Genomic DNA, 25,657 nt, shown 5'->3' with positions numbered 1-25,657 from the left:
AATTTCATAAAAACATCTGTAAAGAACTCTTGTAAATTTGGCCATTCATTGCGCTGCTTTGGGTTTGCCCTGCTCCACACTTGAAAACCAAGAGACATGGAGGAGAAACGTAGGAACAAGTGAATGAGTACTCGAGACGGTCGTACTTACATAGAGGTCAGCTGCACCGTAAAAACCATCCTGATAAGCCATCACACTGAGAGCGATGAGAGATGGGAAAGAGTCCAGAGAAATGGTGTGGAATGACCAAACAAATGTTGTGATGCACAACAAGTGATGATTGGACAGGTGTCAATGTGTCAGAGATTGTGAAAGAAGAGAGAAAAAAGGTGGGATTATTACACACCGTGCAACATGCAAGACAAATACCACCTCTTTGTATAAACCGACATTTGGACTTTTAACTAGAAACATCCTCATTCAAATAATTGTTTAACAATACTCTACAACTGAAAGCTACAAGGAAATGGTATTCTTGATCACTTAATGTCAAAAACTGCAATTAAAACCACCAATTCAGAACATGCAGGCACTCGGTGCACTACTTAAGCCCACGTGCATTTAGTCTGTGTAGATCTACTGTTAGTGGCTCGTGTTGTTTACCCAGGGTAGGTCGGGATGGCAGGCTGAGGCACAGCTGCTCTGACTGCACTGTACACAGGCCGGGCACGACCTCGCAGTGCCCCTCGAAAGGTCGCAGCAGTGGAGGCGGCGGCGGCTGCTGCTGCTGGGTACGGGAAGCCCGGGACTGGAGGCAAAAGAGCAGAAATGATTTTCAAAGTGACTTAAGGTCGATGTGCTGTACACACTGTCAGAGCATGTTAAGTGTGAGGTGTCTAACCTGTGTAGAGTTCAGGACTGTACATGGCTCCCACCATCGGGCTTAACTTCCATCCTGCTAAAAAGACATTTTTACTTCAATAAAAGGTATTATTGGGATGATCCTGCCACACAAATGATAATCAGTAATGCACTTTAACATTAAGCAAAAGGTAAATTAAACCATTCTACCAAAAGCACATTTTATGTGTCAATCTCTCAACACTGAGGTGTCCTGATGGAACAAACTGTGCTTCTGGGTCCAGATGTATAACCAGTCCAGATTCATTTGTCTCTGAACTGAGTTCTACACATGAATCAGGGATGACCAGACCCATTGGAAAACACAGAGCGCCATGACAATAATTTGAATGATTGCAAAAAAGTGCAGAAGTGCGTCTGTCGGCGTTGCCATGTTTGTTTTGGTTCACTTAGGAGCTTCTCCTTTAGCTTCCGCACCAACTTCAATGCTGCTCTGTGATTGGTCCTTAAACGTACAGCAGCAGTGTCTCAAGACAGATTCTCATGAGTTTGTGAACTAACAAATATCATGAGAATCCATCTTACTGTGCAAAGTCACCAGATATACAGTAGACATATTTAAAAAGCCCAAAAGCATGAGGGCATAAAATCTGAGGCAATAATTAAAAGACATGTTTTAAAGCGAGAGATAAATGCTTTTACCATATGGAAGAGCTGCGAGACCTTCTCCATTTGCATATGGCGTTGTCATCTTCTTGTTAGTCATCACTCTGGCGGTGGCATTGTTGACCTAGACATCAAAGAAAGCGAACATTTATTTGCTGCTGTGTCCGTTGTAATGAGGGAAACTGGAGTGCACACATATTTGATTTTACATTTTACATGACACTTTACAAGTGATTTTCATTTTACACGTGTTAACATTACATATTATCGACAAATGTCAATTCTGTTGATGAACAGCAATGATATTTATGCATGCTTCGTTTCAAATAGGAAAGACAAGAATCCCGGTGAGTAGTCAGGCAGTTTGCACACAAACAATGAAAACAATAGCACACAGAAAAAACAAAAAATGCATTCAGAAACGATATCCAAGGCCATTATATTTCTACCTGCAAAAAAGGAGGGAAAAGGTGAACTAAGCAGCAGAATCATCAATTCAACACAATGCAAAAAAATCAATTAGAGTTCATTCACAAATTACACACAGCCAATCAAGAGCGCATCACATCACCAGAAGTGAGCCAAAGTAGCCAATCAGCAAGCATCAGATGCAGCAAGAGACCAATCAAAAAGATAGGCAGCCTCCCCAGTCAAGACCACTACACATCATACGAAGTCAGAAGGAAGGACAGGAGAGAACGACAGAAGAGACAAGGATGCAGGAGGAGCCAGTCCACATGAAAAACACAAAAACACACACATGATGGGAGAGAGGAGCGACGAACAGTGAACGATCCATCCAAATGTGCAACTTCTACAAACAAGATGCGACACTCCTCCAGTTACATCTGACTACGTTGGATTTAACTTAACAGCAACAATGGAGACAGAAATGAATATATGAGGAAGGTAAGAGCCTAAGATGGATGGGGTGGGGATGCGAGGGGGTGGGGATGCGATAATCATTCCTCAGAAAGTGAATAACAAAAGATATTTAACTGAATCCATGGTTGTAAAACAGTCGGGCATTTCAGTTTCAGTGTCACGGCGCAGAGCTCAGAACAACACACCATTCAGAAAAGGTAAAACAAGAAAATCTGGTAACAAATCTGTCTCAATGCTCTTTGCACAAGTAAGTTTTCTTCAAGCTTTGTGTCATTTCACACAGGATTGATAGTACCTGTTTAATAAGTGTTTAAATATTAAGACCATTGTCTGCGGTCACAGATATGCTACAGTCCTAGACAGCTACTACACTGTTCTGACCAGTCAAGCTAACACAGCTCTCATGCTCGGCATGCTGTCCCACTAAGGTGCAAAAATGCAACTATAGTTTGAGACATGACAGAAATGACAGAACTACATGACGTCATACAGATGACGAGAGAGTAAACCATGCAGGATACACAGCTCTGAATTAAATGCTGAATGCAGTAAGTTAGAGGTGATTGGAATGAATGCATAAGAAGTGGTAGTTGTTGCATTTGCAGATAGATGCAGTACATTCAGTTATATACGTGGCCTTATAATGCCATGCGGTCAACGGCTAATCTAGTAATCATTTCATTCACCTCCTCCCCAGTCAATCAAATCACAGAATAAGCCAATCAGGGTCTATCAGTCAACCAATCGAGCTCCCTGCAGCAGGAGGCCTTCATTTGGGTGTCGGGTGCATTTTATTTCATTTGGACGGATGGGGTGGGGGAGGGGTCATTCAAAGATGATACCATGTGTACACAACTTACCGTTGCCCGGAAAACGGCGTGAGGACACGCGAGCAGTTACCGTGGAGACTGACAACAACAACATACAAAAATCATCAGGGTAATAGAGAAAATATATGCGAGAAAGAAATGAACCAAAAAAATAATAAAATAATGTAAATAAAATAAAACCACACGATAACTTAACAGAGAAAAAAAGAGGTATGATAAGCAACCCCATCCTATGGTGAAGAGCTATAGATGGAAGAGTCACATGTCCACTACAAGTTTCAATATTATGAATATCATCTGGGCTATTAAACCAACTACAGCCAGTCATGTGTGACGGAGCAAAGATATAAACAGAAAATCACAAAATTGGATTTAGGACGGTGCAACCATTATGTTCAAATTAATTAGCCGTAAAATTGCCTCTAAACATTCACATTCTACGATGTTTATGCTAGCTACCCGTCATAAAGCTAGAGTGTACAGAGATATGGGGCAGGGATGGACATCACAGGACGTATGCAGGTGCACATGGGACAAACCGGGACAGGAGGACAGACAGACAGACAGACTGGCCGGGTGAATAATAATGGAGAGATGGAAAAAAACAGAAAAAGGTAGTTTCTAGTGCATTCTCTTCACCTCAATCTCTCTTGGCCCTCCGTATTTTTATTCCAGCACACCCACACACAGAAAGAAGAGTGCAGGACATTCCATACCATGCAAAAGAAGCTTCAGTAGCAAGTAAAAATATAAAGAAAATAATTTTAAAAAGCAGACCAGAGCAAATGGCAAAAGCAAAGTGTATTTTTTTACTCCATTGGCCATTTGCAAGTAATCCTGTAGCTCATGCTGACAAAATGAAAAAAAAATCACAACAAAATGCACTTCCATGAGACTTGGTGTTGTCTTTACAGGAGTGATAGATGCAAGCATGTGTGTAAAACTTTGTCATCCATTTGTGAAGTTATCAGAGTCCCACTTGACTTTGAGAGCATCTTCATAAACACCACACTTCTCACGGCAGTCCCATTCCTTAAAACTGCGCCTGACAAATTACCTCCCATCATGCATCAGTCTCGTAAAACATCACACACCGAGAATCACAACCCAGAGGTACTGTGTTAGATTTGAGGAAGTCAACATCCGATCTCAAGCTCTGTCCATGCAACATACAGTAGCCTCTTACCGTCGCCATCTAGAGCTAGCGAAAAGAGGCTGGCTGTCCACACAACCGTAAACAAAAATGCCACTCATTGCAATGATAGAAGTTATGACGGTAAAGGTGATTGGGAAAAAGGGGGAGGGACGAGGGGGCAAGAGAGCAAAACAAACAAAATGTCCGACATGCTGAGACAGAAGCAGTTCAAGAGTCAGCAGCAAAGGTCCCACTGGCCATGCCATTTGTGTAGCCCCCTCTACCCAGCATGCTTTGCAAACCACATTGCTACAAGATCAAAGTGCAACAAACAGCCCAGGACAACCACATCGGAACAACATTGGCATGAACATCAACAGAAAGTGCCAATCTGCAAGAGACGTTTGTGTGCGCGACACCACTGCACCATGCCAGACTGAAGCCAAAGTGGGTTAGAGATCAGCATACAGTTACAGACACCCGGGTCAAAAAAATAAAAGACTCTAGGCACCAAACCCACCGTGACAAACTAACTTTTTTTGTCGAACATGAGGGGAAACAGGGGAATATGTTTTATTACAAAAAGGGGGCCAAGGGCTGTGAATTACCTCAATTTTACGTCCCTCCACCAGCGTGCCGTGAAGCTTCTCTCTGGCTCTCTCTGCCTCGGCACTTGTCTCAAACGTCACAAAGCCGAAGCCCTGCGAGCGAAAGGGGAAAATGAGGAAAAAAAAAAAAAGGTTTGAAAAGCTTCTACCGAGCTCAATACTGTCACCGATGATGTGCGCTTTTCTCCGTCCTACCTTGGATCCCCTCTCGTTGAAAATGATCTCAACGTCAAGGATTTTTCCAAATTGCTGAAAAACAAGAGAGGAAAATGAGAATCTGCAGGAGGAGGAGTCGTGTGGTGCCTTTTGCCACGGGGTGTCAGCACTGTTCAAGCATGAGCAGCTGGCACACGGCCAAAGCTGCTAGTCTTTTCTTCCACCATATCTTGCTTGCCTCTGTTCTTTTCTCTGCACCACACTTAAAAAACATAGCTTATGTAACAGTCCCGCATTACACCAAATCCTCACACCTTACTACCTCGGAATGCCAGGCTCCCGTTTTTAGAGAAGACCAGAACAACCACAACAGTTGTCCTCCTATATTTAGACTATCAAGCGTTACATTATTAGGCTTAGAATAACAGCGCATTGAGGTAATTATTAATACAGCTCTAATAACCACCATCAATCGTTTAAATAATAATATAAACAAACAAATAAAACTAAACACGTCTTCCTTAACACTGCAGGTCGGGTTAGATTCTTGAGTAATGATCTCTTGCTTACGGTTGAGACAGAATTAATAACAATTAGTGAGTATAGTTGTAATATAATCAGACAAAACAAACATTTATATTATTAAATTGGATATCTAGACCACAAATCAGCAAAAATAAATGAATAAACAAAGCTTGTCACATATCACTTCTGTTTTAATGTTAATTTTATGATGATATTTGTGATTATTTATGTTTTGATTTGTGTGATTTTAATGTACTTATTCTGTAAAGCACTTTGTATAACACAATTCGTACACAAAGTAATTCAAATAAACTTGTCTTGTCTATTTTTGTATACTAGACATACGAGAGTTGTAAATTGTAATGTTAAAGGTCAAATATTACACAAAATTGACTCTTGTGAGCTTTAAGCCATGTTATAATAATGTTACCTGATCAAAAACAGACTTGGAGTTGCGTTTTGTTTCATTCACACATGTAGAAATGCCTCGTGATGTCATGTAGTTGTAGTTTAAATCAACAGCTCCTTTTACCTTTAATTCAGGTTCAAATTGGCAATTCCAGGGCTGAAATCATCCAAAATGATTCTAGTGAAGGTGTGTGGAGTTTAAAAACGCAGTGGAGCGCTTCCTGTATCACCACATGATGACATCACAAGGTGGAACAGGGCGTTTTGCATTTGATAAAAGAACACAACAAAACCAAACTCTGGGTCTGCTTTTGATGAGGAAACAATAGCATATGGGCCCTTTCTGTACAATTTTATATTATCCATTACAGATAAATCCTTCGTAACATGTAAACATTTCAAAGTCAAATCCATGAGAGAAAGACGAGAGCATGAAGCCCATACAGACCCCGAACATCTGCCGCAGGTCGGGGTCCCGGAAGCGGAAGGGGATATTAGAAACGTGGAGGCGTTTGGGGGCCCCTTTAGCATCTGACTCATCTCCGACGCTCCCTCCTCCTCCACCGCCTGAGCCGACCCCTGACTGACCGTCAATCTGGGAAGACCCATCTGGCTGTTGGGACAGAGACAGCAGAAAGGCAAAGGAGAGGGGAAACAAATGTCACGAGAGTGTGGTAAATATTGGCAAGCAACAATTCTGTCACTTGGATGTAAATAATCCATTGTATTGTTTTATTATTATTTCATGTATTTTTCATGTATTGATTAATAGTTGTAATGGTAATGATATTAGTAATGGGAATAATAGTAGTAATGGGAATAATGGTAGTAATAAAAATAATTCATAAAAAATAATTTATAAATATTTCCATAACTACTATTCCCATTACTACAATTATCATTACTACAACCATTACCACTACAATTAGCATTACCACTATTACACATTACTACTATTACCACCATTACTACTACTATTACCATTATTATTCCCATTATTACAATTATTCCTATTCCCATTATTCCTATTACCATTACTACCACTATTACCACTAATACTGCCATTATTCCCATTACTACATTACTATTATTCCATTGCTACTATTATTCCCATTACTGCCATTATTCTCATTACTACCATTATTCCCATGACCATTATTCCTATTCCCATTACTACCACTATTGTGGTCATTATTCCCATTACTGCTATTATTCCCATTACAATTACCGCCATTATTCCCATTACTACATTATTATTCCATTGCTATTCTTCCCATTACTGCCATTATTCCCATTACTACGACTATTACCACTAATACTGCCATTATTCCTATTACTACCATTATTCCCATGACTATTATTCCTATTACCATTACTACTAGTATTCCCATTACTATCATTATTCCTATTCCCATTGCTACTATTATTCCCATTACTACCACTATTGCAGTCATTATTCCCATTACTGCCATTTTTCCCATTACTACTATTCCCATTACTTCCATTTTTCCCATTACTACTATTCCCATTACTTCCATTTTTCCCATTCCTATCATCACTACTATTATTACTTATCATTGATTTACTCTTTATTAATCCATCCAGATGTTCCAATGTTTAAAAACGTCGTACCAGCCTAGAATAAAATCTGTTGCGCAGTGGGTAATAAGGTTAAAAATGACTCGAAATTCTCATTACATAACCATGGAAATAAATGGATTAATTTGGAGAAGACATTCCGGTGTTCTTCATTGGCTCAGTCATTTCTAACCTTTTCTGAAAATGTCAAAATGTAAGTGTAGTCTATGAAAAAACACATCCAAGCCAAAAGCATTATCCCCTCTGCCGAGATCTGCTTTGACTAACACAATTACTCAAGATGGTGATTCACGAGGAAAATGCCATTCTTTTAATTTCGAAATTGACCCGTATTACAAAACTGTTTTCTGTTCACAGCGCACCGCTATTAACTCTAACACAAATAGAAGAAAAGTGAGGAAAAGGCTGTAGTAGAAGTATCTTGAGACCGGCGCCTCCATGTGTCTTTATTTACTGGATAATTCGTGCGCTTTCACAGTTCGGGGAGACTGCGGCGCGGCCTCGCTTTGGGCTGTACTGCACTGAGGGAGCGGCTGATACTCACTTGGGCGCAGAGGCTGTTGGCGTTGGCGCTGTTGCCCGCTCCGCCTGCCTCCACGGGGCCCTGCACTGCCCCCGCTGCGTACAGGCTGCCCCCGTAATCCAGAGTCAGGCCGTTCTGGGGGGGAGGAGGCGGGGGCGGAGGGAAGGCAGAGAAGGGAGGAGGCACCAGTCCCTCCTGACCACCAGCACTATCCTGAGAGCCCTGTTGGAGGGAAAAAAAACAAGAGAAGCTAAGTCAACTAGCTAAGGTCCGCTGGATCTTTTACAGCGAGCATCACCTGACCGCTCTGGGACCATTGCCCCAAGAGTTGAAAGCCATACCATCGGATACAAGACTCCCCCATCGCGACGTACATGTGAATAAGTCAATACGATGTTATCGACAGCCACCCCCCATCATTAAATATTCACTGCAGCCATATAAGAGGGTCAGATGTACTGCGTCTTCTATAACAATCAAGTCTCCAACGCCCACATACACTCACAAACCACCTTTGACACACAAACACCCACACATGTAAACGCTCGCAAGGACCGGCTGTTACTAAGACAGCATGCTCGAGTCTTCCAGCATCATTATTACCCCCAGAAATGATTTATAAATGGAGCGTAGGAGAAACAATACAATTTGAGCTCCCACAAACACGGTGGAGCACGACTCAAGCGAAGGCACGCACGCGTACATTCCTCGCGGTTGGCAGCAGGGCATGGATACCCTAAATGGTAATGGAGAGCAGCAGGAGACAGCAGGGATGGAGAGGAAAAGGGGCCGGATGATAAAAGGTGCTGACTGATGCAAGAGACATGGCTAACAGATAACTGACCAGTGCTGCATGGGATCTTTATATAACTGGTGTGGAGGGACGATCAATATTGAAGCGTTCTGCAAACAGTTACGGTCTTCCTCTTCCAATTATAATTATTACCGTCATAATCACTTTCTATGTAATTGTTATTAGTAATAATGGAGAAAAGCTTAATGAAGCGCCGGCACTACATGCACCCAGTACTAACGTTTCATTAGGGAAAGTAATACTTGTCTTTTTTTCCCTACCTGAACGCTGTAACCTCTAAAAACTCGAGCTTACTAGACATCTGCTGAGCCGCACGGATGTTATGTGTGTGAGTGACAGGCCGCAGCGATGCCCATCTGACTTCACAATGGATCTCTGTCCCTTTGGGAGAGCCAAAAGTGTGGGAGGGGAGCTACAGACTTTATGTGAGTGTGCCACCTGTCTCCAAGCTTTTGACCTTTGTCAACGTCACACCTGTGACACTGAAACCGGCCCCTTTCACTTGTCCCAACAACAAGAGGCGTGCAGCTGACATGGATCACGCTCATATTATGACACAGAAGCATATACAGATAACACAAGGGGAACTTTGTCCTGTCCTGACTGCATGTGCAAGACATCTGAGAACAGGGATACAGTACGCAACCAAAGGCTCATGCAAATGTTCCCATGTCCCCCCAAACACAGGGTCATAGTAAATCAATCTTAAGAGGGCAAAAAAGTGAAAAAAGGTACAATTTCAAAGTTTGGAGCGACTGTATCTGCATCAGCCGTGAACAAAAAACATCAGAATTCAAATCAAATGATATATTTTTGGGCTGAAATGTAGGGCTAATTTTTTTAAATTCTGAAATGTAATTTTACTATAAACTAGCCCACAGTTGTGTCGTCACATTTTGTACAGTTAACGCTTTAGTTGAACACTTAAATGCAGAGATAAGTGCATTTATTAGGCAGCTGATTGGCCAAAACAAAATACTTGCAATCTTCTGTTTTAATGTTAATTTTATGATGATTATTTGTGATTACTTATGTTTTGTTTTAATGTCTTTCTTATTCTGTAAAGCACAACTCGTACACAAGGTAATTCACATAAACTTGTCTTGTCTAATCAGTTGGACTGGAGATTGAAGCTCGTTACGTATCAGCCCTATATATCTTTACTTCAAACTAATCAATATCTTCATTTTGGGCATACCTCAGAGCTAAAAGTCGTACTGGATTACATAAAACAAACATTATAAACCAATCTGTGGGTTTGTTAAATAAATACAGACTAACTAAAAGAGAAGACATATGCCGGCCATAACAAAAGCCCTCCTACATTTATCTCATATACATAAAGAACGACTCTGTGCCGGCGCTGGTGGATTTCAGTTTGCTCGGTGGTCGTGATATCCAACAGAGTACAGCATTTTGAGTCAGTGTTGCACGGCGCCACACTGCGAGTCCTCTCTACACACTTCACAGAATCTCACGCTGCTCTCCCTCCAGGTAAAAACACTCCCGAAAGACCCCGGTCCTCCAAAAGCACCGCACTCTCAATCTTCTCTGGCCTTCATCACCGGCAATGCGGCCAATCGCGCACAAGATTACTGACCACAGACTTCGAGATGAACTTCGTGTTACGAGCAGACGGCTGTGTCATCTCTTCAAAGCCCCGCAGCTGTAAGAACCACTTCCAATCTCACCTGTAGCCCACCGAACGAGACTGTGCTTCGGGAATATCAAATGTAGAAAAGATGGCTACTCCTCAAACGCACGCAGTCGGCTTCATGCAGGTCTGTTTACTAAGGCAGGCTGATTCGTGGTGTCGTAGAACAAATTTTTACAAGCCTATGAATCATTTTTTTGAGAATTACAAGAATTTTTTTGACTTATTTTATCGTTTTCCAAAGACATAGCGATAGAACAATGAACAATCGGTCAGTGTTCGTCATATTTTTCCTTTTGTAACCTTAGAATATATTCGCAAGTCTCTCCATAACGTGAATTTCTTCCACAATGTCCAAGCGTAGGGGGGTTTTCCTTTTGCCTTTTGTGTGTAATGGCTTTTTTTTATGCTGCCTATAATATCTCGATTAAATAATGGTCCTTTTTTTGGATGTGTGCGTCAGTGGTTTGCCCAAAATACATCGCTATGCATGTTCTTAGTAGTGTGTAAGCCAAATATTTTCACCATTTCTTTGCAACAGTGTCACAATTTTGGGATAGTTTGGGCAGAGAGTTACAAGAATTTAAACCTGGGATTACCTGGAGTTTGAGTGAGTTGAGTTTGACTTTCACTTATGACGATGCTGTTTATTGTAGCGTTGAGACGACTGGGGTCAAGTGTCTTACCCAAGGACACAATGACAGCATTCGTCTACGGGAACTTGAATTAGTATTACTACATCCTTCTGTGTATATAGTAGTATTTGCACGAGATTCCAATTTTAAGAAGTGCCACACCACGCCCCCTTTTAGCAGATAAATCATAAAGTACTTTGCATGTCCTAATTTAAATCTACCACAGTTTTACGTCTTCTGTTTACCAAGTTTATTATGCTTCCAATGAAATGAAGGTAATACTAAAGTGGGATACATTGCTGAAGTAAAACAAAGCAAAACAAAGCAGAATTATCTCCAAAAAAAGGATTCTAAATTGAATGTTTATGTATACAGTGAGAGCCCAGTGACGGCACCCAGCCTTTGTCATGATAATTTAAGATTTTTAAATAGCGTTTTGGAAAATATGCGTTAAATAAATGGTAGAACGCAACGCTTAGTCAGTTTGTATCTATAATGCGTCAGAGAGGTTCATAATTACACCTACAGCTCAAATCTCATTGTACTACTGTGAAATATGTGGTTATTTTTCTGTACTATAAAGAAAAAGTCCCCACAATAAATACTGATCCCCCAAAAATCATTATCCCATCTATGTTTTATTGAACGATAAGTCGATGTAGTAATTATCGTGACAGGCCTAGCCAAACCCATGTTTAAAATGACAAAAACCAAAATAGTCCCCCACTTTCTCCGCTGTGGAGGTGAAATGGATAGTGGGTGGAGGGAGTCAATGTAGGTAATCGCTAACCCAGATGACAAAACAGAGCGAGTGCCTAGAAAGAGAAAACTGATCTCTCGGCTGGAGCGACTTGGGAAATGAGAAAAGCACAATGTTATTAAAACGACGGAGGCGCTGGCCACATCTAAAGTGCGACACAGCTCCGATATATTATACATTTGTTTTAATTATAGCATCAAGCGTTTGGACAGGAGTAAAGATGTGGAAATGCCCTCCTTACTATGAATCAAAAATATCCACTGCCTTAATGACTCACGGCAGACGATTCCCTGGACTTCACTACTGCTCCACCCAAGTCCGACAAAGCGGGCCTTATTATAGCTTTTGTTGGGACGTCTTCGAAAGCAGTGATGTATATTTTGTCCATGTGCGCGGCAGATTAAACCATGTCTATGTCAGTTGTTTACACGGAGGAACAGACTAGGAGAATAGCAGGAGAATGGACAACGCCGGCTGTTGCTGTTCCTACTGCCAGCCTGAAATAGAAGCGGGAACGCGGGCCAAAAACAACCTTTTATTTGTGTTCGGCGATTGGCCTTTTCAGCTCAGATCCGTTATTGCTGTGACTCGACGGGCAGCTCTCTATTCCTGTAAACTACAAGAGCGCCGATCGCGTTTCAGGTAGTGTATGTTTGCGCCCCCCCCCCCCCTCGCTAGTTTTCACTGTCTAGTTTCCTGACTGCTAGCGGCCTTGGTGATATGATGGAGATAAAAGCACGAGGTGAATAAATGGACATGGATGACAGAGTTGGCGGAGATGAAAGGCGGGATGCACAAAGATGAGGGAGAGGGGGAGGGTCTCGGTCAATTGAAAACCCTGTAGACAAATTGTAAGCAGCACTCAGGTTTGTGTACATTTAGCTCGCCAGTGTGGTCCCATTATGTGTGTATATTTGTGCGCACGTACTTCTGGTGTTACGGTGTTATTCTTGTGTACGTGTCGGCTGGGCAAAAGCCAGTGACTCAGAGTGGTAGCTGTAGCTAGCTTACTTTCGGGTCACTTAACAGCGGCAAGTGTGTCTGAGGAGGCATGTTATAAAATGCGCTCATCTGCGGCAGTCTCACTATAGGACTACAGGAGACAAGGAGGAGGAGAGGAGAGTGGCTAAGAGCTAACTAGGGCAACTCTGGGTCATTTCACATGAATAATGACATTTCAGGATCTTACTTTGGCGGGCCCGGAGCCATTAGACTACAGCCTCATTCAGCAAAGTTGATGATGGACAACGTGATTTGCGCCGCCAGCAGTCGCACATATTATAGCTCTGCAAACATTAATAATTAGTTCAGGTTTTGGTGCCTGTGTATTGTGTTATCTAAGCGCGAAACAGCTGGAGAAGCATTTGCGGCGTGTGTGGCATAGTGATGAGGCAGGAGACACCCTCTTGTTAAATTATTCCATCCTACATCAAGCCCTGCCTCGCCATCCTCCTCCCCCTCATGCGGCTCTTCCCAGCTTTCCTCTCTCTGCGCGCGCTCCCTTTTCCTCCCACTCTCCCCTTCTCCGCTCTGCTTCTTTACGCTTCATAAAATCCAGACGGGACCCTTGCATATGTCCCGCCCCCATAAATGCCAATCATCTTATGGGCTTCATAGCAACAGTATGGCGGTATATGTCAGAGACTCCTCCCTCGCACATACAGCTCCGTCTCCTTATAGGGTAACGTGAGTGCTCGTCAAACCCAGTCCTCCCACAGCTGTTGACCATGTAGGGCTTCCATCACGTATGACCCCTGCCACCCGCCCCCCCCCTCTTTCCGTGCACGCTACCCCCGGTGACTCCGTTTCCTGCTGCATGTTTACAAGAGACGTGCAAGCGTGTACAGGCCAGCAGCACACGCAACATCACTGTCAACCCTACTATCCATCACCTGACTGGAGTCAAGTTCCTCGTCAGCGTCACTGCCAAATTAACTAAAGACAACACATCTAAAGACCAAACACTACACAATGGCTCGATGAGAAGACTTGTCCACATTATTGCTCATTAAAAAGATGTATGCAAACAGATGCAGCTGAACACACAGATGCAGAACCGCATGTTTACCCAACATACAGCACACCTTTGAGCCACAGGCAAGAATCGAGTTAGTCTAGTTCTGCGGTTAGTATCTGGATGTCCATTGTAGCTTGGAAATGTACACAAAGCTGGTATATGGTGCTGCTGTCAGACTCATTATGCATACAAATGCTTTGAAATATCTCAGCAGGCGGGGGTCTGCTCCATTTCATAACCACGCTTCTAACCGGAGCAGCACTGGCAAGGTGCTTACCCTACAAGGCTCTCCCATCAATGTTTCCCTCAAACTGTCTAACAATCTGCACAAATGAATGACTCATGCATGTTGCTACGGCAACACAGCTCATTGGGATCATCTAACAACCATTATTGTTAACCCTGCAAGGAATCAATAAGATGATCAGAGGGGGAGGACAGACTGTAAGGTAGAAGCGGGGAAGAGCGGCGTTAGGGAGGCTGCTCCGCATGGCCTGGATATCGTTACGAAAGTGTGCCGGTGTGTAAAGTTTCTCAGCAGGTAGGCGGCTCTCCCTTGCCTGGGGGCACATGCTTAGGTGGGGCTTGAGAAAATATTTTGTAGCTTTTGCACCATATTCTGCTCCGAACAGAAGTAAAAGCAGAATAAGCAGGGCAGCGCTGGCTTCATCGCTGTTGGGATAATGAAGACGCAGTGGGCTGCTCCGTGCCCATATGTAAGTGCACAGTCAGCTGAACGCTCAGAAATTGCGTCACACTGAAGTAGCTCTCGGCAGCTGACCTGTGATTATTGCCTGGACGCGCACAGCTCCACTGTGTTGATCTCTGCTTATCTCACTTTCATCTACACACAATTTGGGTTTCCTGGGCTTTCCTGGCAGCTGACTGAGGGTGTCCCATCACCTTTAAAATCAATTTCCAATTTCCTACTCCAAATCTGTGCTGAACAACCCCCCACCCTTTCTTCCAGGGGCTCTTAAAGGAAAACATTGAGATAACAGCTGCCAGGGCCCCGGGGAGAGTGTGAGGAGGGAGAAAAGAGGTCAAACAGTAAAGAGCCGGAATCCAGGGTGCAACAGAAAGAGCCTGACTCACTCCAAATGAAATCTAATGATACAAACATGACACTTCATGCACTAACTTTGCAGCCCACTGTGCTCTCGAGCAGTGTGTGTTTGTGAAATGTGTGACACAGAAATTACAGTGAGGAGGTGTGAGCTGAAAAGAAGAGATGCAGAAGGCAGAAAGAGATAGGGACTAAGAAAAAACAAAAAGAAAAGACAACTGTTCCATGGACACCTGTCTCTTTCGCTCACAGGCTTTCAGCAATGTACGGAGACAGCTGCTGGGGCAATAAAGACTTTTGACTTAGCCCTCCTCCCTTCTCTGGTGCGTCTCTGCCTGGGCTTCTACTTTTTGCCTCAAATGAGTTTAAAGCAGGCAAACGGCTACATAAACACCCTGCACTATACGTTCACATAGATTCTTCTGAGCATACATAATACATGGCACAGCTCTCCCTGGCAGCGCTAGCTCCAATGTTCACGTTGCATGCACTAGTAGCTCAGAGCTGGAGAGCAGATGCCACAACAACAACATGTCCAAAATGCAGTGGCTAATTTTCACAAACGATCTCTTGGCCTGTATCGCCTTGTCATCTCCAGTCGCTACACGAGGTTCGCTTGATGTGTATCTCACAGTCACTAACAGTAGTCAAAAATGCCCTGAGTGGACTACTCCACTAAAGGGGTCAAGTAGAGTCCTCATCTGTTAGTAGTTAATTAACATTTCATGCTTAGTGACAGCGCTGGGCACTCTGATGCCGCTTCATTTACAGTGAGAGTTGTGACGCACACAGACACACACAACGGACAATATGAAAGAGAGGAGCGCTAACACTCACCGACAACACGGAAGGATAGTACAGTCCCATCATCGTATTCTGTGCAACAACTCGAAGTGTGGGCTCTCCGCTCTCCTCCTCTCTCTCTCCCTCTCTCCCGTCGAGTCTGTGTCACCTCACCAGCTCCGCTCTTTTCTGTCTGTCTCCCAGATTCAAAATCTCCCTCTCTCTGCCCCCGCTCGCTCGCTCGCTCACTTGGTCTACCCTCCTCCTCCTCCTGGCCCCTGTCACTCGCTCTCTTTACGGTGTCTCCCACTCAATAGCTCTGGCTTCTCCTGTGCTGCTCCGGTGCGGCTGTGCCCTTGCTGCTTGCTCATCTCTGCTGCCTGAGCTCCACTCCTCCCACTGCTCTGTCACACCTGCAGACTGTCCCCTCCCCTCAGCCTCGCTCGTGTCGCAGTCCCTCTCTACCTCCTGGAGCTACTTCTTCATGTAGGTGAGTTAACTGGGGCTCCGCGCCAGAGGGAGACTGTGTGAAAAGTCACCATTTTACTGTGTTACATAAACACGCTGCTGCTCATTTAAGAAAAACATCCGTTATGTAATCAATCAGATTATTTCGGAACAAACGATCAACCACTTCACACAAAGGAAACGGTCTTATAAGAGGACAATCCACAATGAGAGCCAAAGAAAAGCATTCACCGTCTTAATGTGTCTTCGCTCACAACAGCCTAATGGGGGCAGCATCACAGTCGTAACAGCTGCAGAACAAAATGTATCTAAAGCATTTTTCTTTCTTCATGTGCGACATCGGGTCCAGGGCCCTCTCCAAGCTCCACTGTTATCATCCATATTCAGAAACCCACAAATCTATTTGGCTTGTGGCTACACAATTTACATTCTGCGCAGGAATGGGGGAAAATGACTTGTAATATATACAATTACATGAATAGCAACTCAGAGAGGTAATTACAGAATGCAAATGTGTTGAAAAGCCATTTCTGTGTTAAAAAAAAAAAAAAAAAAAAAAAACTTCAGCCAGAAGGAGGAAAAAATAAAACAAGATGTGATATCATCAGAAATGTAAGGATTAGAGCTGCACACTGGAGAATTATGTAGCTTTAGTTCACTGCAGCCTCATTTTGATTTTAACGATTAGGGAAAAACAATTTAAATAACTAGGCTTTTTAGACCCTTGTTAAAATCTCCGCGGGCTTGGCTTCCTTGCATAAACAACATACATATTCAAGTAGCACCATCAATACATTTATTTGTATCGATCGCTGTTTTCTGTAATTAGCCGGTAAAACGCTGTCACAGGTACTTCCCACTCGCAGCGGTCTCCAATTAAACCCGCCTCAAATCCATTTCCTCTGCGGCCTAGCATAAAACCATTACGAAACATTAAGAAACCTCTAGGCTTGGATTTGACAGATAGCTACTTATTAGTGTTTCTCAGTTTGAAAAGTGTCTGTACCGTGTTCACACATCCGCTCCATGCTGCTCTCTGGGCTCTGCCTTTGATCACATCATTCTCACACTGTTGTTGACAGTTTAGCGCCTCTGTGCTATGGGAGCCTCCACTGCCCAGTATTGTCTTCCCATGTTTTTTTTTCTCCATCTCTGAAATGGTGTGATGCGGCAGGCCTTGACTTACATTTCAACATAAATAATTATAATTATCCCACCAACATTATCATAAGGAAGTGGTTGAGAGCTTCATCCTCGTGGTGAAATGAACAGTGGCTAATTGGCTCAAAGGCAATAAGTATGCAGGGAAAAAAAGAAAACGGAGGGGGTGGGGGTATGTGATGGTGTTCTGATAAACAGCCAGGGGTGGTTGGGCATCGCTGACATGGAGTAGGGAAAGAAGGGATTATGGGTAGAGCAGGAGAGGATGAGTGGATGAACGGAGGATGATCTACGGATTACGCGCACAAAAAGAGCAGCCTATTAGCACAATCAAGCTAATACAAACTAAGGAAAACAGATTGCGGGGATTAAAATTATGATGTGGAAAGATTTGTAATTGTATTGATATGTTTTGCAGCAGAGGCATCTAAATAACGTAGATGGTGGTTTTCTCCGAGATGAATTATAATCGTACAGCCCGCCCCCTGGTCTGTTGAGCTCCACTGAGCCATTAAAGCCACAGTGAGTCAAGTGTAAGTGTATCTGAGATTAAAGAAAGGAGTGCGACAGAAATAATGACCTTACCTGACTGTGAGTAGGATATCCATGGTAACCAAGGGTCAAAGGGTCATTGTTCTGTAAAAGAAAAAGCACATTTTTACACAAGTGTCTCAAGACTCACACACTCGAATCATCCTTTGCCTTGTTGAAACATTTTGGCCTCCTGGATTTGACGTAACACTTCTGCAGCACTAATCAAATTAACTCTGACACTCTCCTGTTATCTTGGAGTTTTCCAGCCAGCAGCTCCTTTCTAAGCTGGTAAAGACGTGATGGCGGGGGGTGAGGGGGTGAAGCTTATGCGAGCGGGAGATTAAAAGATGCGGAGGAATTGTGGGTGTCACTGGCGCTCCTAAATCACAAATGGGTCGGGGAGGGGGGGGGTGTCACGTCTATGGTATGAAACGGCATCGTGAGCCTTGATAAAATCTCCTTTCACTTCTCCTCCGTGAAACTAAAAGTAATATAATCAAGCATCTGGTGAGTAATTAGGGGAACACTGGGCGAGATGATTTTTTAAAATTTAGTTTCGAGCAAGAAATATATAAAAAAAAAAAAAATCCTTCCAAGACCGTAGCCAACTTTACCATTTCTTACGCCACCATGCTTCAGATTTTCGCTAATGCAGTTCATAAAAGAGACCCTCTTCACAGCAATTACAATGTGCTTTGATATGAGGGAAACAGATTTGCCCGTCCCTGGCTTCATATCACTAGATTAGAAAACAACTGAGCTCCTCCCCCTTCTCTACGCCCCCCTCCCCATATTCCTTTCATCTGGAACCAATGTCCCACGTCTGCTCTGTCCCTGGGGGGAACACTTTGCTCTGTGCGCTTCACAGCTTGACTTCGCATGATTAATACTGTAGCCATCTCACTGGGAACCCCATGGGCCCATTTCACTAAAAACTAAGCACAAGGTCCCAAAATATGAGCAGTTTGATCATAAGAAAAGGAAGCACCATCTTGATTGAAAAAAAAATGCAGTTTGTGCAAGTGGATCTCTGAGCCAAAAATGTACTTAGTGAGCTGGCTTTGAGAGGCAGAAGCACTAAATAATGAATCAGCTCTTAGAGGGTTGAATAACATGAATAAAGTATAAACCAGATTTTACAGCTAGGCCAAACTACGTGTACTTCACGTAAAGTATAGAACCACACTTTGAAAAGCACAGGAGAAAAAAATAAAGTAAAAAGACAAAAAGGAGCCAGAAGTGATTATTAATGGGGCCGTGTGGAAAAAAGGAGGTACAGAGCAAAAACATCTGGAGCGCAGCGCCGTGTGTGAGGTTAAGCTGGAAATGTAACAGTAAAATGTCTGCGCAGAGACGCAATGGCACTGAACACAATGACTCATGCATGAGCAGAGTCATGTGTTTAATTTCCTTAAGGAACTGGAGGAATGAGGAGTGTAACGGCCCGCGCTCTGCAGTTATCTAACAGCACCAGTAAAAATCTCAAACATTCAGCATCTCACACTGATAACTTAATCATGACTTAACCTTTTACGCTTCTCTTTGTGAGCACCGACAAACCCGAGCACATGTGATTGTTGCTGGAGTTGGTGTTTTGTAAAGTGGGGGTGGTTCAAAAGATGAAATGAGGAGGAAAGTGCAAAGGAAGAGAGGGTGAGCAATCAGGAGAAATTAACAAAATGAGTTGAAGTCAACAGATGGTGGAGGAGAAGGGGGGGCAGATGAGCAGGAGGGGGTGGAAAAACACAATCAAAAGATGTATGGCTGCAAACAACAAGCATTTACATTGTTGATTCATCTGCTGGGAAGTGTTACTGAGTAAACTGCCAACAGTCAGCTGTATTAAAGACTTGCAAAATACTTTCAGATATGACCAAACAGACAAATGAGTCACGTCATCGAAGCTGCAACTGTTCCATTGTTCAGCTCTAATAAGAAGAAATAGCTCCGTACACCGTCTGAACGTGGCTCTGAACTGAAGTGATCGTGTTTGTGCTCTCCAAAAACTGCAGGTAGGGCTTAAATTAGATTGTTTGGAGTCTGTGAGTTGTGTCTAATTTGGTCACAAGACTCACATCTATTCCCATCATGCCTTGGGACAGCCTTTCATCTGAGGAGAAGATTAGGAAGAACATTGGCCGCTCTGACAGTCCAAACTGTAGAGGCCCCTCCACACTCAGGAGGATGTGAAGCCATTTCATCCACAGAGCACTTACGTGTTAAGCCTCAAAACAGACAGGCGGCTGCTCGTCTTTATTTTCCCTCCCAATCCTTCACTTCCTTTTCACTTTCCACAGCAAACCTACACATGCAGCTACAGAGCAGTGGGTCACTCTTCACATGTGACTGAATTAAAAATGCGCAGAGCAATTAATCAGAATCAGCCTGAGCACTACAGGCCATTAGGATCTGTTGGTATTTGTACAATTACTATGAAACTGACATCCAAGCTCTAGAACAAGAGTCTTTTCTTTGAGATTCTGACAGCATAATTAGTAAAAACTCTTTAAATTATTAATATCCTAATGTGCACTATAGTGACAGAAAATCTACTGCCTGAGAGACAAACGACTTAAGTGAAATTGATCTGGAGAATAGCAGCGCATTAAGCATGCTTCAAAGCAGAACCATGAGCCCTGAGCCCGCTCTGCCGAACATAATTCAGTCTACAGAGCAACGCTGACGATTTATCACAAAAACAGGCATCCAAAGCCTAAATATTCTCCATATACAGCAGGGCGGCATTTTTCTTGCTGACGTTTTCATTCTATTTCGGCACAACTGAGATGAAAATACAGGGTTGTGATCCACCTACATTAATGTCCCGGCTCAGTCATTTGTCCTCGCGCTGTCACCCCAGGCAAGACCTTATTAGGTTAAAGAGCGCCCCGGTTCTTACGCAGAGTGACAACAAAACATAGGTCGCCCAACAACATGCCAGATAGATACTGAAGCGGACAGCCTCCTCTTAACGTGTCCGAAAGGCTGAAAAAACTGGTGTCACAAGTCACAGGACACTTCTTAAGATAAAATGATATTCACCAACATCTTTAATCTACAGTAAAATACTTAAAGGTCCTATATCACGCAAAATTGACTATTTATGAGCTTTAAGGCAAGTTAGAATGCTGTTACTCATCAAAAACAGACCTGGAGTTGTGTTTTGTTTCATTTACTCATGTTTTATTAAACTCAAAATGCTCTGTTCCACCTTGCAATATCATGAAACGTTAGCATTAAAGTTAACAGCTCCTTTTACCTTTTGTTCTGGCAATTCCAGGGCTGAAATTATCCAAATGATTCAAGTGAACGTGCGTGTAGTTATCAAAACAGTGGAGCATTTCCTGGATTACCACATTACATCACAAAGTGGAACAGAATGTGCTCAGTCTGAGTGAAGAACACAGCCTAAATATGCAGAGTTTGTGCGTTAAACATGTGTGAATGAAACAAAAACATAACTCCAGCTCTGTTTTTGATGCGAAAACAACATTATAAACAGTTAAATAGTGTAACACAGGCCCTTGAAAACTCTGCAGTGGAGTACATTACGGTTTTAAGCTGAAAATCTTATGTGAAGGAGCAGCTCTTTCACTGTTGGATGCCTCCTCCCTTAGTTTATTTGCGTGTGTTAGCAGAGCCTTCAGTCATACACAGCCCCACTGCAGTGCTCTTTCCTACATGCTTTACTGCTCTGCTTCAACTTCGCTGATGTGCCCTGACAGAGACGTTCTACCCCCGCACTGCCATGACATCACGGGGCCCGGCCACTAATGAGAAAAACAGCAGTGTCAATGGCCAAGTGGGAAAGATCCTATTATTGAACTGAGTGCTTCAGATGGATTACTCTGCGCTACGGCCACACCCCACTGTATTGATACATTTACAGGTCAGAGATCAGCTCCTTCTGTCCTGTCAGCAGAAAAACACATTTGAGAAGTAATGAGAAGAAGAAGGGAATAATCAGCGTCTGGAGCGAGGTTTAGTGGGATGTTAAGAATGGAAATTATTACCACAGACTAACGGAATTTAAAGGAGCTGAATGTGTGTTTTATTGCTTTTTTCCTGGAACCTAAATTGCTACAAAATAAAAAAAGAGACACTGACATTTTACTTTATTAATAAAAGTATTGTTCTGTCTTTTTAGAACAGAGACTGGTTGACATTTCGCTAGGCTTAAAATAGTATATAAAGAGAATTACACAACTGTTCCTATTTTGCATAGACGGTAAAGAATAACTTGACTGAAGCAGTTCAAGCTGTTCTTTTTAACATATGGGACCGACGCACCTTGATCTCTGACTCGGGCGGCTGTATTACTAAAACAGCTTGTGGACATTTGAAGCCGTAACAGATGAGTATTGGGGGATTTCATACATAATCTTTGTTGCCGTCATGTGTGTTGTATAAATCTTCTGCCTTAGATAAGCATCTCAGATCCGTGTGGATAGCATGCCCCCTCCAGTTTGAGATGTGATCCCATTAGCTGGAAACAAAGCCTCTTTACTGCTAGTGATAGGGCAAATCTGTTCCTGCAGCAAACCCAGTGAGTGAGGGGGGGGGGGGGGGGGGGGGGGGGGGCGAGGGGGGCTCTCTCCCACTCTCATTTCCGGACTGTCCAGCCAGCTCACGTTCAATACATTTTAGAGGCTGAAGCTATTGATCCGCATTTCACTGTGACACACAAACACACTCATCCACTGTGTGTGTTTAAAAGTGCATTACGCTCCCAGCCTGCCTGTCAGCACACACCAACAGCTCGGCCACGTAAACCCCACTCGTTTAGTTTTCCAAACAGGAGCAAATGGGCCACTCCACCTCCATTACAGGCACTTTCAACAGCAAAGAAATAGCTTTCAGTACTTCAGTGGAGCCTCTCATCCTCCACAATATACCATAATAATGTCTCGGCTGCCTAGGAGAGTCTAGTGGAAGTTTAATGAACCACAGCATTGCTGAGGCAAGCACAGAGTAAAAACAAATGCAATAGTGTTAATTAAAACAGCCCAGCAAATCAATATAATCACCATGAGTGGGTTGGAGATTGATGACTTGCTGCAAACTGGAAACAAATCTTTGTTTATACCAAATGCCACCTATTGGGCTGTTAGAGATGAAACCACCGAGTCAAATTTACCTTTGAAACAAGTGTGAACCTGAACATGAGGCTGTAGTGCAGACAGGTTAGTAAATGTTGGCATGATAAAGCTCCAGGAATGATAAAACCCCAATGCACGGTCCTCACGGGTGTCTCACCTTAAGTGAGAGACGCTTTGAGGACTGAGGTGTCTGCATGTCCCTCTGTGAACTTCATTTTGCAGAGTAAACAGTATAGACGTGCCCAAAACATCTCTGTAGCATCACTAAGCCTATTTTAATATGTGAATGCACAGCTAAAGAGCTAAAATTCTGCTTTACGACGACACAAAATCTTATTACACAGTCACAAATCATGTGAGCACATACTCACCTGCCCAACATCCCCGAGTCCTCCGGTGCCGTCCATCCGGGGGCGCTTGCACTCTGCTCCGGACGTGTCCAGCAGAGCAGCCGCCGTCTGTGCGTCAGGCTCCGGGTCTCCTCTCTTCATGCCCCGCACAGCCGCTGGAGGAGCCCCTGGGCTGGGGTGCACACCTGCCATGGGGTCCAGCTCTCTGTCTCTGTCCAGGAGAGCCCGGGACACGGGCAGCATGATAGAGGCAACGTCGGTCGACATTAACATTTAGAAATCGTGGATGTGTTTTTTTTTTCTCTACACAGAAAAACAGGCCAAAAGGAGCCGAGCCGCAGCAGATGTGCGCTCACTGCTCCGGATGAAATGTTCTTCTAGAGACGCAGTGTTGGGCCTTTGTATCAGCCCACAAACACTCCAAATGTTATTTAGCTCAACCCGAACAATCGATCAGAAAACGCGATTCCGATCCGCACAAAGACGAGCTGGTCTGAGAAAAGAGGAGTGAGTCTATAAAAGAGCTGAGAGGACAAACACAAACCCTCTGTCACTGGAGCTACACAGCCTTTGCACCGTGTTTATTTACTGCGGGTCGCCTCAGAGGCCTACGTTATTCCAGCTCATAACAAACTAATGATTCAGACATCGATCAAACCACTTTCTCTGGACCAGAATCTAGCGCCTTATTTCCATCTGCCCTGGTTTTTCTCGTCTTTACAAGAGCACAATATGATCATCCTACCGCAGCCTTAAGATGAAAAGCCCCTCAACATGTCTTCCCTTTGCCTTTCCTCTGTATCAGCCACACTTGTGCCACAGAAGAGGTTCACTAAAGAGCAGATCCTCGTCAGGAGCTGGCGTTTGGCCCCATGTTCGTCCGCTACTTTGCGTAAAAACAAAGGCCGCCGTTCTCGCCTCAAAACTGCAGTTTCCTTGCGCCTTACGTCAATTATTTTCCCTCTGTGCGTTTTCCCGGTGTGTTCTTGTAGCGTGTTTCAGAGAGGAAATTGTCCTGCCTGCCTCCTCCTACCCTCTTGGTGTAGTCATTCCCCTCCTCCTATCTTCCGCTCTCCCTTTGAGCGCTGAGCCGTGCGCCGCGCTGCAAACAAACGCAGTGTGCCGCAGTGCTTCCATACGTTTGATTGGAGGGAGGTGTGCGCGTGTACGACTGGGGTCTTGTGGATAAGACAGTCATGCTCCCGGAGTGCACCCCCCAAAAGCCTAAACTGACATTATTGTCGCAGAAAAACCGTGAAACACCATGAAAACACCGCCAACTACCGCGTGCGTTTCCTTTAGGATCCGCCAGGACGGATCACACTCGAGCCAAAACCAGACCACAAACCAAACTATGCCTTTTCCAAACAGTGTGATACAATTTTACGAGGGAGTATTAAAGCAGCAGTGTCTTTGCAAAGCCCAGATGTGTCATGCTGAAAGGGGGAATCCGGTGTTCCTGTATTTTTATTGCTTGGATGACACCCAGTGGCCAAAGGCTACAATTGGGAGGTTTGATGTGCGTAAATTAGACTGTTCCATTACAATACTCAGGTAGGTGAAGGGCTATTACACGATATAACTATTACACACTTGGTTCAATTAGATTTTAGTGTTTCAAGAGGCTCATACATGCACTGCAGAGGTTAAAAAGAGCCTAAAAGAGCCTAAAAGAGCCAAAAAGAGCCTAAAAGAGCCTGTTTGGGCACCTCTGTACTATAATCTACTATAATATAGGCTCAAACTTTTCTTTTATCTCAAAACATATTCATTTATACACAGCTTTGACAGACCGCTGCGTATTAATAAGGCTTGAAACACATTCATTTTAGGTCTGTATCACAATGCAACGTGATGTTTGAGGATATAGTGCTAAAAATAGTTTAATTTGCTGTTAAAAGTACGGCTTATGATCAATTGTAGTATATTATAGTATGTTATAGACTCTTGCCATGTTAGAATGTTAACTCCAGGTACGTTTTTGATGTGTTTTGCTTCATTCACACATGTTTAGAGCTACAGACGGCCTAAAAATAAAGGATTACGCAAAGTTCCGAATGCTCTGTTCCACCTCGTGATGTCATGAAGTGCTAGTTTTCAAGTTAACAGCTGCTTTTTTTAACCTTTTGTTCGGTAGAAAAGAGCATTTCCAAGGTTGAAATCATCCAAATGATTCTAGT

General features: G+C 43.4%; 2 protein-coding genes across 7 annotated transcripts in view; one reads left to right on the top strand and one right to left on the bottom strand.

Annotated features, from left to right (window-relative positions):
- Positions 1-24,556, bottom strand: part of rbfox2 (RNA binding fox-1 homolog 2) — a 28,791-nt gene extending 4,235 nt beyond the window's left edge. For 2 of the 6 annotated variants that reach the window (XM_055225081.1, XM_033973914.2), the window contains exons 1-10: positions 23,499-24,555; positions 18,080-18,130; positions 8,158-8,358; positions 6,463-6,627; positions 5,121-5,174; positions 4,926-5,018; positions 1,504-1,591; positions 842-898; positions 604-748; positions 151-196 (exon numbers count right to left, since the gene is read on the bottom strand). In XM_055225081.1, the coding sequence (XP_055081056.1) occupies positions 151-196; positions 604-748; positions 842-898; positions 1,504-1,591; positions 4,926-5,018; positions 5,121-5,174; positions 6,463-6,627; positions 8,158-8,358; positions 18,080-18,130; positions 23,499-23,750 (1,152 nt within the window). In that variant the 5' untranslated portion in view covers positions 23,751-24,555. Of the gene's footprint in view, positions 1-150; positions 197-603; positions 749-841; positions 899-1,503; positions 1,592-4,925; positions 5,019-5,120; positions 5,175-6,462; positions 6,628-8,157; positions 8,359-15,919; positions 16,229-18,079; positions 18,131-23,498 lie in introns of those variants that run through there. The other 4 variants (XM_033973896.2, XM_033973904.2, XM_055225085.1 and 1 more) reach the window with 4 other exon arrangements.
- Positions 1-25,657, top strand: part of LOC117373246 (uncharacterized) — a 163,501-nt gene that overhangs the window by 73,747 nt on the left and 64,097 nt on the right. The window lies entirely within an intron of this gene.

The sequence above is a fragment of the Periophthalmus magnuspinnatus genome, chromosome 1, assembly GCF_009829125.3.
Source record: "Periophthalmus magnuspinnatus isolate fPerMag1 chromosome 1, fPerMag1.2.pri, whole genome shotgun sequence".
NCBI lineage: Eukaryota > Metazoa > Chordata > Actinopteri > Gobiiformes > Gobiidae > Periophthalmus > Periophthalmus magnuspinnatus.
The sequence above is the reverse complement of the archived record's forward strand: the minus strand, read 5'-3'. Positions and strand labels throughout refer to the sequence as shown.